This window comes from Tachysurus vachellii, chromosome 11 (genome assembly GCF_030014155.1).
Source record: "Tachysurus vachellii isolate PV-2020 chromosome 11, HZAU_Pvac_v1, whole genome shotgun sequence".
Classification (NCBI taxonomy): domain Eukaryota; kingdom Metazoa; phylum Chordata; class Actinopteri; order Siluriformes; family Bagridae; genus Tachysurus; species Tachysurus vachellii.
The window spans coordinates 10,392,861-10,411,544 of NC_083470.1; the positions used below are offsets into that span (position 1 = coordinate 10,392,861).

General features: G+C 40.5%; 1 protein-coding gene across 6 annotated transcripts in view; it reads left to right on the top strand.

Annotated features, from left to right (window-relative positions):
• Positions 1-18,684, top strand: part of elavl4 (ELAV like neuron-specific RNA binding protein 4) — a 67,095-nt gene that overhangs the window by 18,263 nt on the left and 30,148 nt on the right. For 5 of the 6 annotated variants that reach the window (XM_060881764.1, XM_060881765.1, XM_060881766.1 and 2 more), the window contains 2 exons: positions 14,615-14,701; positions 17,729-17,969. In XM_060881764.1, coding sequence (XP_060737747.1) covers positions 14,615-14,701; positions 17,729-17,969 — 328 coding nt within the window. The remainder of the gene's footprint in view (positions 1-14,614; positions 14,702-17,728; positions 17,970-18,684) is intronic. The other variant, XM_060881769.1, reaches the window with a different exon arrangement.

Consider the following 18,684-nt stretch of genomic DNA (forward strand, 5'->3'; position numbering starts at 1 on the left):
GGAGAAGCACTTGGCCTCTAGAAATATGGATGGAAGGAGAGAGGGAGAAGAAAGGAAAGAGGAATGAAGGAGGGATAATGAGGAAGGAGAGGCAGGACAGGGCGGCTGCAGCTTGTTTGATGTCTGGTTTTAAAAGCTGTTTTACGACTAAGGAGGCGTGCAGAATCTTAATGAACACCTTTAGATCTGCACTCACTCTCTCTAAGCAATGCGGGAGATCTTTGGTGCAGATTTACACAGTGTCTGTATGTGTGTCTGTGTGTGTATCTAGGTATGTAAAACTCTTTTTATTTTCCTGATTTCCTAATGAACAATGTTATAGTTTAACATTTTGTGATTATTAACAGAAATATTTTCATGCTGATATGCAGTGCGAATTGCATAACTGCATGGCAGCGTGCATTCTCTTGCATGAGTTTGTAAATGAGTATGAGTGGGAGTGACCCAGCATGTGACAGTGAGCGTGTATGTGTGTGTGTATATACGTGTGTGTAAATGTTGGATACTGTTCTGTATGTAAGTCTATATGCTTTCCTTTGTGTAAACATATGAAAATCACCAGCTGTGTGTACATTTTCTGTAAATAAAATTGTGAGGGTAATAGAGGAGACTGCAGTGTACATGCATGTGTGAGTGTGTGTGTATCCATTGTTGACTAAGGGCTCAGAGGCTGCCTCGCCCGGCTGTCACCAGGCTAGTAAGAGACTGTGCCTGCCAGGAACCAACTCTCCCCACAAGGAAGTGAGGGAGGGAGGAAAAAAGATGGAAAGTGAGCAAGAGAGAAAGAGAGAGAAACTACAAAACTACACAAAATCAAAAAATACTAGGCCTATGTTGTCAACATCTGTTAGTATATTAGCAGGACAATATAATTGCAGGGTAGCTGACGCATAATATTGCACGCGTTAATTGTTGAATGAAATGACACGGCTGTCAAACATTAGACAACATTTGAATATTTTTTAAACAATGTCCTCCTCCACTGCTTAGACACTTTTACTGTTTAGTTATTTGTATCCAAAAATGTGGGCAGCATTATTCTTCTTCTTCTTTTTTTTTTTTCAACTAAATGTTTGACTGTTTGTGTGTGGGCTTTAACATGCAATCAAAATGCTAATTGAAAAGGGAGCACTTTCCTGCAGAGAATCCTGCTGTACCTTATGCTGTGTGTGTGTGTGTGTGTGTGTGTGTGTGTGTGTGTGCAGGGTATTGTAGTGTAATAGCGAATGTTGAAGGATTCAGGAGGCGTACAGATGGATAGAGAGAAGATGCGTTCCTAGATGTTTCAGATGCTGAATTGATTAGCGCACCTCCTCCGCAGTCCCCTGCTCCCATGACCGCTGTGCACAGTTCACCTTCTCCTCCATTTCTCTCCACCGCTGCTCGCTCTCCTCCCTCACTCCTTTCTTCTCTCCACCTCCTCTCTTCCATACGTAAGCCACACCAGTCTACCCCAGGGCATTTTCCTTTATTGTCCAGCTCCAAGGTTGCATATCAATGCTAATAAGTCCGTGGCTAGACTGAATATTAAAAGGCAGAGGATGGAGGCGCAGGTGGGCAGTAGAGAGCGAGAAAGAAAACGAGAAAGACTGACTGCTGAGCTTTCAGGGCCAGGCAGCATGGGTGAGAGAATAGCTCCAGGAAGTGTGATGGCTGGGTGGGAGACTTTGCACCCCTCTTCCATGAGCGTGACTACATATGACACCGGAGTGACATAGGCAGCCAGATGATTTATTTCAGAGTGAAGAAAAGAGAGAGAAAGAAAGGAATGCAAGAAGGAAAGAAGAGGGAGAAAGAAATGGCACCCCACTCTTTAATTCTTACAAACTGCAATGAATTATAGAGGCTGTATCGTTTTGTCACTAACCTACTGCAGTGTCTGGTGGGATTACAGGATTTATTATGTAGTAAAAAAAAAAAGACATAACTAGTGCAAAATAGGGTGTGCTTAAAGAGAATAAAATATGTTGAGAATTAAATAAAATAGCCTGAATTATTATCCAGAGGGCTCTGTCTCTCAACGCGTCCATCCCTATCTACTTTATTCCACTGCAGGGAAGCACAGTGAGTTTATATGGCGAATTCGTCCTGCCCTTTTCTATTGGTCTCAGGTGGTGGCGCTGTAGAGCCTTCATGTGCATGTCTCCAGCAGCTTTACCTATAGTCCACTAAGTGCTTTTCAGTGCCCAGAGCACTTCTAACAGTATTTCCGTTCCACTTTTAAACGGTAAATGAAATAATTACACCAATATAAAAGCACCTACAGTATACATTATTCGAAGAAATGAACCGTCTTGACTGTACTTTTACTCACTTTATTACAACATTAATACATTGTAATTCATCAGTAATTAATGTCGGATTACACATTTTTACTCACTGTGTGCTTTTTTGTGAGAATCTGCATAACACACACCAATCAGTACAGCTGACTACACAGATAGAGAGATGTTTATGACTGATGCGTGATCACAGCAATTAAATACGGTCTCTGCTCATGGCTCATGGACGAGTGGCCAGTGAGAACGCACTGAGGATGCAATGAAAATATACTATATTCACACCCAAAATCTATATTCTTATCATTTCTTTCTACACTGTAGGAATGAAGGATATATTCATAAAACAGAATACAACAAATGGACCTTATTGAATCATAAGAGATCACTAGGTATCAGTCACAGGTACTAATGCATCAGACAGATGATATTCTACTGATTTATTTTCTTTCTTAACCTTCATTTGACCTTTTCTTAACCTGGGTAGTCACAGTCAGTCCAAAATCGAGAAGAAAGCAGAACAATAGCACTTATAACAGCGCTGCGAAACTAATGAATTGTGTTGTCATTCATTATTATTCAGTTAATTTGAATATTGTTAATTATAGAGAAACAAACCTCTAAGTATTATTCTAATCAGAACAGTAGCTCATCTCAGCAAACAGAATTCATTATATTACATTTATGTCTTTGTATATATCAATATCATTAGCGTTATCTACCTTATGCACGCATTTTCTTTAAGATTAAATGTACTCTATATTTCCCCTATATTTCTCTTTACACTGAGAAGATATAGCACAGATAAAGTTCAAGTCTCAGATCAGCATCAAGACGACAAACACGCTGGAATTTTTTAAATGAGCACTTCTTTTTTTCAGGTGTTTTTGTGCGTCAGTCCATGTTTTAGAGTCACACTGCCTTTTTGATAAGGCCACATTAAGAGGTCTTTAATGGGATAAGACTAAGTTGACAGTTATTATAGCTTTTTATTATCTCGTGAAGCTCAGTTGGATATAGAATTAAGTAGGGTAATTTTGGGAGTCTTGACATCTTTCAGAAGGCAAATTATCTTAGGTAAGCAAAGGTTAAGAAGCCAAGTGTATTCAAACAAAATCTGCTCTGCACATTGTCGGGATTTTATGCTTCATTTTTTTAAGCAGACTTCATTTTAGTGTGAAAGCTAAATATACATGAATACCAACAAAACGTTTTAGTTAAAATTTTAATAGGCTTCCACAGTGATTTCTCTCATTTATTCATCTGCATTCTCCCTGCAGACAGCTGAGGCAAAAGAGAACGAGATGGCAAGAGGTGGAGAAAGCGAGTGTTTGCTCTTAAGCAGGCTTCACAAGCCTAATTCCTCTGGCGCAAATTCAAAGTGCCACGCACAGACATCCGCTAATCAGCTGGATACTCTCTCTCTCTCTCTCTCTTTCTCTCTCTCTCTCTCTCTCTCTCTCTCTCTCTCTCCATCTCACAGAAATACACACAAAACATACACACAGTTGACATGCAAAGCCACGGTTCTTGGATGGTCTCACCTACTGCTGCCTCACTAAATCCGTATTCCACACAACACCGTCCCTAAAGCTGATTATCATTCAGCACTCATCGTCACATGTGGAAGATTTTCTTTTGTTTCTGCCTCCTGCTCTTCTTTTTCCTTCTCACTACCTCTGTCCATCTATCCTCTTCTTTCTCAGCATCTGTCCATCTCTCTTACTCCTTTTTCTCAGCTTTTCTTTGACTCATTCACCCCCTAGCTATCCTCTCTGTTTCTCTCTATCCTCCCCGCTTCGTCCCTCCCCCGACATGTTTTGGTATTCGTACAGACGTTTGGATTTTGGTGGCAGCCTCTCCTGAGACTGTGCACAAACTACACATTTTCTCTTACATTTTTTACCTCAGGAAAAGGCAGCAAAAGCAGCAGCACACAAGCTCTTACCACAAGCTATCAGCACTAGCTGCTCAAAAGCTCACCTGCTGCGGGGCAGGAAAGGACACCTCAAGGTCATTCATTCATATAATAGCAGCATGTATCGGATGTCTATGGGTATGAATTTAGGTGACAAAGTGTCTATCTCTAGCACAAGGGTGATGAAAGGATTAGCACCCGGTTCATTACGGTCGCGCGCTAATCTCAATTTAAATGGTTTGAAAGGTTTGAATGGAAAGTAAAATGTTCTCAGGTACTCCGGGAACAGAGGGAATTAATAAAAGAGCATAAAGCAAGAATGGAAGAAAAGAAGGTGACAGTTAGCATAAATGTCAACGATAGTTTTAGCCTCTGAACGCTAGCGGCACAGGGCCAAAGTTCAGGGAAGTTAAGGCTTTCCGCTCTATATTGCACGGCTATTCCCACAATGCAGTCTGACAGAGAAAGGGCAAACGGCATGATGAAAAAATCATCTTGATCAAAACAGTATCCATAGATACAATATTGCTGGCATTTCAAAAAGGTATTGTATTGTGCAAAGTCTTACCCTTAGAGATCTCACTGTGGCCGTAGATCTCTCACTGTCAGCCAGAGTTAGCTTGATTAGTCTCAAGAACAGACCTCGGGAACAAATTTAGTTTTAATTTTTTTTTTAATGTCCTTTGCTTTTTCTTTTTATATGTTACAATGTGTTACTATGTAACTTAATTTTTTTTTTATTAAACACTATCACAGTAATTACACCAGTCTGGAAAGCATAAAAACGGCCTCTCAGTCCTTACACCCTAGGCGCCAGTGAGCAGCAGTGATCTGCATGGACATATATATATATATATATATATATATATATATATATATATATATATATATATATATATATATATATATATATATATATATATACTGTATATATGAGCTTTGATTGTACTCTATGGACATTTTCAATTAAACTGTAGCCCACTAGTAGAAGATTAATCTGCTGCTTTGAATTCCCGCCACATTTTGTGCTTTTGTTGAGATTCTGCAGGGGAGTTATATCCTCGGCCATGAGACTCCATTAGCTCTTTGTTTTCCTGCTGCAGCAGACGCTTTGCCTGCTGTATATTCTGACCCATATCTCCGACACAAAGATGACTTTCACTGTTGTTTGTTGTCAACTAACAAAAATAATAATATAATAAAAAGATTGCATAGGAAAAAATTGTGGCCAGAATACAGGAGGAGCTTTTTGGCCAACGAAGAATCTTAAAGTCTCAATAAGGCATTTTAGTCAATAACATTACACATACTGGCCATTTTAATAGCAATACCTGTACCCCTGGAACCAACCAAGCTTTATAACCATGGTGAGCAGAAAAGAATCTCAAGAACGCACAAGATCATGAACCTTTAGGTAGATGGGCTATGACAGCGGAATACCACATGGGGTTCACTCATTCAGCCAAGAACTGGAACTTAAGGCTACAGATTCACTGAAACTGGACAGTTAAACATTGTCCGGTGCTTCTTCACTAGCCTTAGAGTGTAAAGAGCGGTTATTTGAGTAACCCTAGTCTTCATGTCAAATCAGATCAGTCTATCCTTGTTCCTCTGTCTTTTTTTCTCTTACACCATTCTGGGTAAATTTATATGTGAAAATCCCAGGAGTTTTTTTTTAAATATTCAATTCAGCATGTGATGCTCTTGACCTGTATTTGCAAAATCGTATGCATTTCGCTGGTGGTACTTGACTGGCTGATATGAAAATTTCATGAATGATCATGTGTGCAAATGTTTCTAGTAAGGTGGTGTGTAGGTAGGTAGGTAGGTAGGTAGGTAGGTAGGTAGGTAGATAGATAGATAGATAGATAGATAGATAGATAGATAGATAGATAGATAGATAGATAGATAGATAGATAGATCAACTTTAACAGTACAGTACAAGGACAAGCTCTTCAAGAACAACATCAAATCAACAGCGCACTGCTACAGGAAACATTGTGCTAGATTAACTCTTTATTTAGTGTAGAAATTGCTGAGACAACAGCAGGATGTTTCATGCAGTTAGTCGTAGCTCAGTTCTACTATTGCATTTTGTAATGGAATGACATGTCTGGCATGGTGCATATATTAATATAATAAATAATCTGGAGCTCATAACTACAAGGTGCTTTATAAAGTGTTGTTCACAAGGGCATTAACCATATAATGTCGGCATGAGACTGCTAGCGGTTTGAGTACCTTCTAATACTTGTCTGTCATTTGGACATTAAAACTGATAGCATATATTAAATGGCTGCCCCAGCTAATTACTCAGTCAGTCTTATATCAGCGATCTGTGTGCTGTCTTATAAAAACAGATGCAGCAGTTCAGATTCTAATCAATAACTGAATCAATCATGAAATTGTTTTGCTGTGATAAGATGCATGATGATTTTGATATACAGGAAGGGAAAGTGACTGACTGACACATGGCTTGCACTTTGATATTAAAAGATATATTAGAGCATAGAGGCAGAAAAAGAAATTTAATATAATATTTGTTTTCGTAACATTCAGAATACTTGAAAGTCAAAGAGAAGTAAAAGAATAGCATAATAAAAGGAAGAGGAGTGTGTAGGTAGAAGAGGGTGAAGAAGAGGGACTGGAAGAAAAAAGTGTTAATGAAAGGGGAACACTCTCAGTAGTAGGAAAGAGAGGAGCAGCTGCAGGAAGATGAGGACACTGAGATTAGATTAGCTCAACTTCAGCCTCACTTTAGGGCCTGTGTGTGTGTGTGTGTGTGTGTGTGTGTGTGTGTATGGGTGGGTGGGTAGATGTGTGTTCAGGAGCATGTCTCATCCTCACAGGAACGTGAAGCTGCAGTCAGCACATTTTCCCTTCTACCGGCTCCCACCCTTACTTACTCGCAGGCTCTTTGCGCTGCTTTTAATACCTTGCTACAATGAACAAATATTACCCTAATGACTTAAAAAGAGAGAACTCTAAATGCAAACTGGAATTTACACTGTACAACATTCATTCTAGTTTCTTGCTATATCCAGCAAGGATTCAAGCTTAAATTAATTTAGATAACAAGCCTTCCCATCTTCATCAAGCGACCACACAAAAACTGTACCTGGAAGTGACCTCATTCCCTAACGCAGGAAGTCGGGAAGGTCTCCTCAGTGCCAAGTTCTGCACATGATGTCAAATCAACATGGTTGCTCCCAGTATCAGCAGGAAACAAAAAAGCAGCACTTCTTAACTATTAAAGAAGCCATGCTGTAAATACAAGTATCTGCTTTAGATTAATGAACATACAGACATATTCGCTTTTTAAATCTATAACACTCATTTGAGAGTTCACTGTTAGGAGGCAGTATATACTGTACAACTCTTATCCCTGTTGTTAGCTGCATACATTTTTGTAAAACATATAGATAGATAGATAGATAGATAGATAGATAGATAGATAGATAGATAGATAGATAGATAGATAGATAGATAGATAGATGCATATTGCAAAATATATATTGCAAACTGTACCTTTAAATACAAACTTGTGAAATAGCAGCGCATATGTTCTTGTCAAGTAGGTGAAATGAAGCTAGTTACATTGTGTGTGTGTGTGTGTGTGTGTGTGTGTGTGTGTGTGTGTGTGTGTGAGTTAGTGGTACATGGCAGAGAGAAACTGCACAGGTGCACCAGCATTCTGCTACCTGCCAACTACCTGCAGCCATGTCAACAGAGCACCTGGAGCTGACACAGCTTAAGCCAAGTGCACGCACAGACACAATTTAACACACACACACAAACACACGTGGGCATGCAGATGCTGTAGCTACAGCCCAGCGGTCTGGATGCGCGGAGAGAAACTAAAGCACAGCACTAATCTTAAGCTGCGAGCTGTGCTGTGTAAGGCAAAGATTCCCCAAAGCACCTCCAGCAAGGTCACTTTTACTTTACCAGAGAGAAGTCCCTCACTGCTAGCGTGGCACACACAGCGCTGAGTGTGTGTACTAAAAAAAGAGGAATAACGTGAATAAAAAAGAAGGGAATGTGAGACGGAATGAAGGGTGCAACCATGATTGGCAGATAAAGACAAGGCCATACTCTCTTTCTTTTCATCACGAACCCCGCACATGATTCGTATTTCCTAATAACACTAGACCATCGACAGAAATAGCTTCAGAGCCACTGAATTTTTAGCTATTATGTGAGAGTAGCATGCCATCTAATGAGGCTTTCTCGGTAGTATGAAAAATTCATGCCGGATTAATGGAGGTATGGGCAACTAGTGTTAAGGCTTGTGGAGTTCCTACACACACTCAGACAAACACAGTATTCATTCTCAATGAAAGCTGAAAACCTGAATTTCCTGGAAGTGACCATTAAAGTCACAACAAAAGCGATTGAACAAAATCTACATTTTTGGTTCCATGTGTTCATTTGTATTTCTAAGCTTGTAATGTAGGCAGCAGAAATTATGAACAGCAAGAAAACAAACAAATTTGTCATTGTGACTCGATTAGATAGCGATGCATTGCATACACAAGCATTTTCCATCCAGAATTAAAATTTTTTGTGGAAGTCATCTGATGTTCATTATATACATTCTCCATTCTTGTGTGTGGACCCCACACTTGCCTGATGCTGCCAGTGAAACCATGGAAACCGTTAGTAAGCTAAAGATGGGAACATTCACAAGCTATCAACGTAGAGCTATTTAAGCGACGTGAGGCGAAAAATTGCAGCCGGTATTAGCGCTGCATTACTGGTCGTGCTGGTTGGATAGGCAGAAGGCCAAAATCTCTCACATTTGAGCTGGAAGCCAGAGCAGAGAGCCACTGGAGCCACACAAATTCAAGTGTCGCATCAAGATGCTCAACAATTTTCTGCTTGCCTTAGTGCGGCGCTGGGAAGCAGCCAGTTTCCAAATGAAGCCAGCCGTCCCATATTGGACTGGACCAGACTGGACCGGACTGGAGGGTTCTTTCTGTCCTTTGGGATGCTGTCAAGAGCAGTGAAAAAAACTTTCTCTATTGGACCAAAAGTGAACACAGTGAAAGGGTGCATGGACCGGAAAACAATTAAACAGTTCACCGATTTGTAAAATAAATGCTCTAAAGCTTTAGGATATGTATAAATTAATTAATTATGTTTGTTATTGTGATTTGGATGTAACGCATGAAAGAAAGTTCATTTTAAACTACTGCATGTATAATTAAACAGGATTGTAGTAGCCTCGTATCATTGGTTGAACATCCTTGTTACTGCATTAGCCATGTTGTCAAACGGAGTGCTAATGCACCGATGTTGACGAGGTGCAGGAAAGGTTAATTTAAGGCCAATAAGGGATCCATGGCCTGGCATCAAACACAGCCAGGGAGAGGGAAAGATGGAGAAAGGGGGCAGCTGGCTGGGTTTAGGGTATGAGAGTGGGCTGGGAGAAGACGCAGGTGTCTCTCTAAATCTGTATCCCAGAGGGGAAAAGGCAGCCAGTGCCACTGATTCTACCAGTCTACCAGTCTCGTCTCTGCTCTCCTCTTTTAGTAACCTCTTCTCCACTCCCACCTCGTCACCTCATCTCTCTTCTGCTCCTACAGTAGCTTTTTCTCCCCCCTTTCAAAATGGATCATTTTTAAGAAACCGTTTTTAACTTGCCAGGATGAAATAATGTAAAACAGACTGTTTGGAGTCTATAATTAGCTTATTTTAATATCACGGAATGGTCTCAGAGTGTCCTTATTATCTAGATTCTGGGTTTGCACATGAATTCATTTTCTGCATTTTAAAAATGACAAGCAAATGAAGGGGATTTAAGTGCCTGATGATCCATTTGATTTGCAATTAAACACTTGAACAATCAATTATTGCTTCCTCTCCAAATGATTCTGCTGGCAAGAAAATATGCTTTATTTAAGTTCTGAATTTATGCAAAGACGATTAACTCTGCACTCAACACATGACTTGATAGTGTAGAGGGAAAACCCGTAAAGACAAATTCTGTCTAGAACGATTCAAATTATGAATCTTCATAAAATGGGAATACGAATTGTCACTCGTCGTGTGGAAAGAAGGACAAGGAAAGAAAAATTTGGCCAGCTGTTTTTGTAAATTCTTCTACATATTTCAGGATTGTCCATAATTCAGTCACTTGAAACCATATGGAGTGAAGTTCCTCCATCGGGAGAAAGAAAGGTCAGAGAGATTCCGCAGAAAATGATTTGATTTCACAACCGGACCATCCGAGGACCAGCAGAGACACAAAGGCAGAGAAAACGAATCAGTGCTTGGCCAGATGCACAGCTGCTCCAGCCTGTTCCATGCTTAATGAGACCTGCAGTAATGTAACAGATAATGCAATCAGGCTGTGACACTCTCCCAGCCTTCACCATGCAACCAGAGATACAGAGCGAATCAAGCAGGGAGAGAAAGATGAATATTGACATTGTTGATTTTAAACTCTGTCTTTCGTATAACAAGATAAGCATTTATAGAAGAAGAGGAATAACGTGTATTCCTGTTTAAGACTGAGGGTAAAAGAAACATATAGATTTACATATAGTTTACAGACATTTATACTTTTTGATTCAAATCACTTAGAGGACACACTTGAACTTCCATCTTCACTACTGAAACGTTTGCAATTACTGATCTGTCTAATTGTCAAGACCATTCAATAAATATTGTGCTAGATTTGACACTTGATTGTAGGCCTATTGATATTCTGTCCATTTTTCTCTGTTTCTCCTCATACTCGTGCAGTTTTTTTGCCGAAATGTTTGTCTCTATGTATTCATGACTAAAGTGTTTATTTAGATTTTATTTCACATTACTGAGCTGAAAGCTTTCTCCATTTACCTTCACAGAAAGCGAAGGCGCCACATCAGCACATCTTTCAAGTAGGAAAATTGCATGGAAATTATTACCATTGTAAAATGTTGTAAAGGGCGGGGCTTCCATGGGGTCAGTTAATATCTGAGAGTTCAAATGACCTACACAGATTCATATATCCTTAATAAAGTATACTGCCACTGTGGCGTATGTTTGAGTGACAGCTCGTACTAACACACTGCAGTTTTGAAATATAGAGCTCCTACGCAAGCTGCGTGGCTGGCAGGTCTGTGAAGAGATACTTGCACGCAGAACCATTTGACTAGAAAGAGAAAGGAAGAAGAGACGATATAGAAAACGCAACCCATTTGCTAAAGTAGATGCTGATCGAGCTGAGCAGACTCGAGGCTTGGCGTCTCACATTAGTGCTAGGATTGATTAGCCAGAGCATCTGTTTGACCCGGAGCTCCTCTGCAGCCAGGAGGAGGCGTCCCAGAGAGCCAAAACACAGCGATTAAAAATTAAAAATCAATACGTACACAGAACTTACCTGACCTGTTCTAAGGATACAAGAAATGTATAATGCCTCAGACCTAAATTGGTTTGGACAGCTTTAGTTCCCTCTGGCATTTCAGCGTACATGCACAAGCTCAACTTCAACCTCTGATAACCCACTGAAGAACTCCCAGCTGGTTGGAAGCTTCTCCTTATTATTTATAGCTGCCGTGAAATGTGATTTTGAGCACCGACATTTCAACAGCTTCCAGCTGAATATCAGTACAGATGGTTATCTATGGAAGATATGTAATCTGCCTTGTACTGGTAAATTACTTTGGTTAATATTCTCCTCATGCACTACCTCCTGTCAAAGAATGGAAGAGAAATTGTGAGTTGAAGTCATGGTTCAGGTCAGCCAGCACAAATAAATTGGAAGCCTTGTTTGCAAAAAAAGAGAGAACAATTCTTGTCTTTTTTCCTGTTTTTCTGTTTTTCTGGTCTGTTTGATTAGTTTTAAGACTACAGGATGCCTCAATCACCAATCGATGCTCCAAGTTGGCCTCCAAATCGTGCAAAGTGCAGATCACTCACACACACACACCACACACACACACACACACACACACACACACACACACATGCAGTGTTCTTCTTGGTACGTTGGGTTAGATCAAAGTCAGCTGAGTGAGAAAGGCGATGGCGATGATGGCGGTTATGTTTAGTGTGTTACACATCACACCAGCAGGTGGAGTAAACACAGAGCAAAAAAAGCTGCTCACTCCTTTAGGGCTTGATGCGACATGGCTAAAAAAAATAAATAAATAAAGCACACATTCCTCTGATGCAAAATGCTGTTGCAGCCATTTGTAATTACATGGTTTTCTATCAATAACATGTTTCACTGGCATAGTGTGTGTGTGTGTGTGTGTGTGTGTAAGAGAGCAAGAGAGAGAGACAAAAAGAGATAAAGTATGCTGCTTTATTGCCCTGAAATTGTAAGTAATATTTTCTGCTAACTGTGATTTCTCATATTCTGATTTGCCTATTTAAACATTATGCCTCCAAGGAAGAAGCATTTAAAGGAGGAATTCAGTATTGTTGAAGCAAATTGCCTTACAGTTTACTACCTTGTATTGTGAATCTTTTCACAGACCTACCATGAAAGCTGGTTTCATTTCAAACTTGCAAGCTTCCATTTAAGCAATGCATGCTTTAAGGACGGTGTAATTATTGCTTACCGAGCCTTTTATTTTTATTCCCAAAATGATATTTTGATTTATAAAGCTTGAGCAGAACTGCAAAGAATCCTATTGCATTGTCACTTCCCTGTAATTCGCCACTTCTGACTGTTAAACAATATCAGCCTACACGTTCTTCTACCCACATGCTTTTCTTAATAAATAGTTAAACTTGGCCAACTAAAATAAAAACATTTGTACAATAATGGCTGTGTGGTTGTAAATCACATTGTGGGGAAGTGATAAGGTTTTGTACAGTTCTGCTCAGCCCTAAAATAAAAAAAACAAAAAACAAAGAAAAGATAACTGAAAGCAGTCTCGATAAGCAATTTGATACACCTATGCGCTCATATCCATGCATGCTTGTTTTCATGGCATAATTATGACGGACAAAATCAGATTAGCTGAAACGTTATACAGTCTCTCTCCCAGAAAGAATGTGTGTGTGTGTGAGAGAGAGAGAGAGAGAGAGAGAGAGAGAGAGAGAGAAAGAAAGACAGACAGACAGACAGAAGGCAAGAACAAAAAGTATTGCACCATTGTCTCATGTTTGACAGTTTGAGTCATATAAGCTTCGAGAAAAGGTCAGTGCAAACTAGAGAGTGAATTCATTTATAGTCTGTCCTCTCCCTCCTGTTATCTAAGAACATTCATCTGTCCTGCACAATAACCACGTTGTTTTTAGAACCTTACACTGAATGATGAACGATGCACAACGCAGGTCTTGTGCATCACTTGGCTGTGTCATCGCCGTTCTCACCTTGAAGAATTCTGCATGTTTTATTTGTAGTTATTATTCGGTTTATATACATTATGTGTGATAGAAGGCCTGACCACAGAGTAATATGAGTTCTCTTTAAATTCCATTGAATGTTTTATTACCTTCGCAATAAGAATGTGATGTCATACCCTGCGGTCCTCACTAAAACTAAAACCAAGGTAGCATGGGCATGTAAATAAAAAAAATATATATATATATATATTAATAAACACAAAAATTGAAAGAACAAACAAACAAACAGCCTTGGAAATAGACTCCATTTCAAATTACCGACCTCAGCTTCTAGAACCTTTTATTCCCCCACCCCCACCCCCACCCCATCCTCTCTGCTATCCTCTCCTATTTCCCACTTTAGCTGACACTCCATTTTTCTCCCGCACCTAAAAAGCCCAAGCATCCATGCTAAGGCTTAAAAGATGAGATGGCGCCCACACCTCCTCCCCCTCCCTGTCTAATTCTGAAGTGTGTCCTCCATCATCGAACGCTGGATGACTCCCATTACACTCTTCCATCGTCCCCTCCATCCGAGGGAAAGGTCAGGTTCAGAGTCCTTCTCTCCTTCTAAATTGGCTGTTTTTTCGGTGCCCGATTCCAAGCTTCGGCTGTGATAGCAGCCGCCCTTTGTTGGTTCGTCTCAGGCATGATCTTCCTCAAAAGGTCATCCTTGTGAACCTACTGGCCTGCACAGAATTCTGGGCGTATTTTTTTTCCGAAAGGCTTGCATGATAACATGATTCTAATTTTCTTCATGAAAATAAAAAAAATGAAATTCTACCATTTTAAATAAGCAGAATACAGTGTGGGATCTGAAAATGCTGCCACTTTAAGAGTGCCTTATATTGAATTAATTGAATTGAATTGAATCAAGCCAAATCCCAACTTGAATCCAATAATCCCCACATACTTCCCATTACAGAGGTGGCGCCAGCTAAATTTCTTCAGGTTGCAACTGAAAGAAAAAATGCTGCCTGTGTGTTTTAGTGTGCCTGGAGACCGTCAGGGCTGGCTGTGATACACAGTGGTTTGGTATTAGAAAAAAACAAGGCCTGTCTGAATATTGACCCTCCCCCCCCTCCCGTAGGGATCGACAGAGACTCAGTGGCGTCAGGCAGACTTGCCGCAGCTCCAGGGCTGGGCTGACAAGGGACTGCTGACACAGCCAAAGATGGTAAGGAGACTGCCACCCACTTACTGCCATTTTTACCACCATTCCTGCTGCTGACCTGCTGGCGACAAAGGCCTCGCACACCGCATTAGTAGTGTCAAGGGTGCTTTGTGCATACAGTAATATAGTGCACATCTAGTACTAGTAGATGCTGGTAGCTTTTGTGTTAAGTTTGTGTCACTGTATGTGTTGTGATTGTAGAGCTTGTTAAGTGTGAAGTCTTTCCTACTCACATATAAGCGTCTAACACACTGAATCACATGTAACACCATAGCTGTATTGGTCACGGTTTCTGCTTTATTTCTATCTTCTATCTCTTTATTTTCTAGCTGCTTTTCTAGATTCATGTTCTTTTCTTCCTAGATTTTGTTGACGAAAGGCATGAAACTTGCACAGAGCTAGGCACCGCCCCCGGGCCCCTCTAATGACTGGAGAGCATTACCAGTGAAAACATGTATTAGAATAGAGCCTGACATTTCAACATCCTCACTAATAAGGCCATTATAATGCACTGGTTAAATGGCAGGTAGCACAGGCACACTGAAACACATCCGTTCGTGATGCTGCTAACACACATACACACACACATACACACACATACTGTACACACACACTCAATCCAGCACACCTCTGGATCTCCATGGCTCGGGGACATTAGGCTGGTTGAACCTGTATTTTTATCCCCATTTTGACATTCTTATGTAAGGCAGAGTAGCAGAGCTACTTTCCTTCCCACTCACACACATTTGCACACTAACACACATACTCGTATACACACAGGTTGAGCGAAGCGACACAGCATTCAGGAACAGTCTGCCATTGCATTTGCAGAAATAAAGGAGTGTAATCTGGAGCTGGAGTTCAGCTGAATAAGAGGCAAGCCGTTGTCTGTCCTCAGGCTGACACCGAGGCTTTTGTGACGGCGCAACCTTCCTTTATCACCGACTGCCTTCTCCTGAGTCTGCTACGGAAAGCACTGCATCCTGACTTGTCCTGTACTATATGTTACATAGTTTACAACTAAAATGTGTGCTGATCATTTAGAGTCGCTTTTAGCAGTGGTAGTTAGAAACACCACAAATGCCTCCGGAGTCCGACAGGTTTAAAAAAAATGGTGGAGAAGGGTTAAAACACAGGAGGACAATTGTAGACTTTCTGCAGTGTAGTAATGGAGTGTAGGTGTAGTGTAGTGTATCTTTAATTAAATGCCATTTTTAATTTAATTCAATTTTATTTAACTCAAAAAAACACATACATTTTCTATCATGCTAGAACAATATAACAGAATGGCACTCAGAAGAAGCTAATAATACACCTTTATTTCCCCCAACTTACCCACACACACACACAGCAATCTTGTCCTGTCCGTGTGTATCTGTCTCACTACTGTTTGCATACTGTCAAGAGCATGATTAACATTTCCGTCCTTAGACCTTTGCATCCTTCGGGCTGCAAGTATTATTTTGTCTTTTTGAAATTAGAAGGATGTTTGTGCCAAGACAAAAAAAATAAAGGCAAAATAATCCATTTAAATACAAGTCTCAGAAGAAAGTCCATCAATTATTCCATACAGCCTGTTTTCCTAGTAATAACAAAATAATAACCAAACGTCTTTATTTAAAAAATGTAGAAAATTTGATCAATGCCACTTTGCATTTGTAATGTCTTTACATTTAAAATTCACGAGATGTTTTTCCTTTTGAAATCAGAATAAATGTGAACAATGGCCTTGTTTTAGACCGAGAGGACAACAATTTTATTGTTTTTGATAAGAGAGGACAAAGTCCCCTCCTCATAGAGCGCAGACACAAAATCTAGCTTGGACAGCTAAAAATATCAGCGGCTGTATTTTAGCTTAGATCTCAGTTTTCCCCTCTCCACTCTATTATTCGCCACTTTTGAATCTATCAGCACAAAGCTCTTTGCTTTAGATTTCAGTCTGCATTCTACACCATGTCTGAAAAGCAGAAAGCAGAGCTAAATATTAAAAATGGTTAAGTAACATCCCTCTAGTGAGAAATGAGTCGAGTTCATCCAGGTGTGATCAATGTTTGTTTCTTTTGAGGGGATTTTTTTTTTTTTCTTTTCTTTATAAACTGCATTTTAGTGACAAATGAAATGTTTTGACAGTGACGGCTGCCCCATGAGACCCTGTGGCCGGTTTCTAAAAAAAACCTGTCACTTTAAGACACTCCGTGCACAATGAGAAAGTCATCGCGGCTCTGTGTTCATACAGTGTGCGATGCTGTCTCCTGGGGTCAGGATCTTTAGTATAGGAAGGTGCGAAAGCTAAACCGAACCCTTCCAAGTTTTCCAACACTTCATAATTGCTTGTTTCTAAGTGACTCTGACAGGAGAGGACAGTTACATGCATCAGCCCACATGGAACCGACACTGCCGTAACCACCCAGCGTCACAAAAAAAAGATGGCTGATGAAATTAAACGTACATGCACTCAAAATGCTGAAAGTAAAAAATAAAATTGAAGGCAGAACCGAAGTGCTCCTAAAGTTCCGTCTCCCTCAGGGCCGACATGATGCACTTCTAACACCTGCTCTTAAATGCACAACTGAACAAGCAGCAAACATGTCACTTTTGCTGTCACACTGCCTAGTTACAAAACCTCATAGATAAAGCGAGGTAGAGAAAAAACATCTAAAATGTTTACATAAAAATCTGTATTATGGAAAGATATACTATTGGTGTGTAGACGAATTTATTTGCATGTGTTAAATTGTAAAAAGTAAACTTGGTGTATTGATGGTAACAGATCAACTTTGTTAGAGAATGTTAGATAAATATAATCGCATTTGGTTTAAGCGGTTGCTTGAAGTTGTTTGTTTGTTGGAAAAAAAATGTGAAGTTACTAAATACGTAAGTACAATTTATTCATGATTTCTATATAAGGCTTCATCTATATCCGTTATTCATACCTATTAGAAGTTCAGTTTTTGTTTAAGCATGGACTTTCTGTAATAAGCGAGATGCTATCTTGTTCCGTCTCGTCTTATCCGCATTCCTTCTCCACAGATAATCAGTAACATGGAGCCTCAGGTGACGAACGGGCCAAACCCGGCTACAGCCAACGGGCCATCGAGCAACAACCGCAGCTGCCCGTCACCCATGCAGACCAGCGGCTCCAACGACGACAGCAAGACAAACCTCATTGTCAACTACCTGCCCCAGAACATGACCCAGGAGGAGTTCCGCAGCCTTTTCGGCAGCATTGGCGAAATCGAGTCCTGCAAGCTGGTCCGTGACAAAATCACAGGTACTACAGGAAGCAAAGATGAAGGCATGTGGGAGAAACTGATGCAAGGAACTGACAGAGGGTGGGAAGTGGGTGTGAAAGGTACCAAAAATAAGGGAAACACAAGTGCCAGTCTGCCCTGTTGAAATAAAAGCAGTCAAATCCCCCTCAAAGTGTCCATGTAGGTGTGAAATGGAGGACGGTCTAGCGATGCTTCTCTGAACAGCGGTTAGAGTAACTGTTGAACACAGATGATGGGAGAATCGGTTCTGCAGGTCAGCTCTGGAGCAGGGCGCTGCAGTCAGCTGTGTTTTATATTCCACAGAGCATTGGTCCATGATCTCAAGGCTCCCCGCTGCTCATTATGCTGTAGGGGCCACACGTTTAAGCCTTTAGAGAGAGAGAGAGAGAGAGAGGACACGCTGTGGTATATAAGCTGCACTCCCCTGCTAATCCCACACTAGTGGCCATGTGGGTGGCGCACAGATGGATGTGGAGGCTGTGAACAGATAATGCCAGATAATGGCTTCCATTTTATATCCTACTTAGTGACACTTTGCTCCAGATAATCTCATTAGACCAGGGCTGGGCTTAAAGCCACTGTTTTTTTTTTTTTTTTAAACAAAAGAAGGACATGAGCTTAAAAGAGGGAGTAGGAAAGAACTGGCCACAAATCCCAGCAAGAAACAGGTCTGAGTCAGAAGCAAACCAGTGTTGGGGTCATGGGCAAACAGGC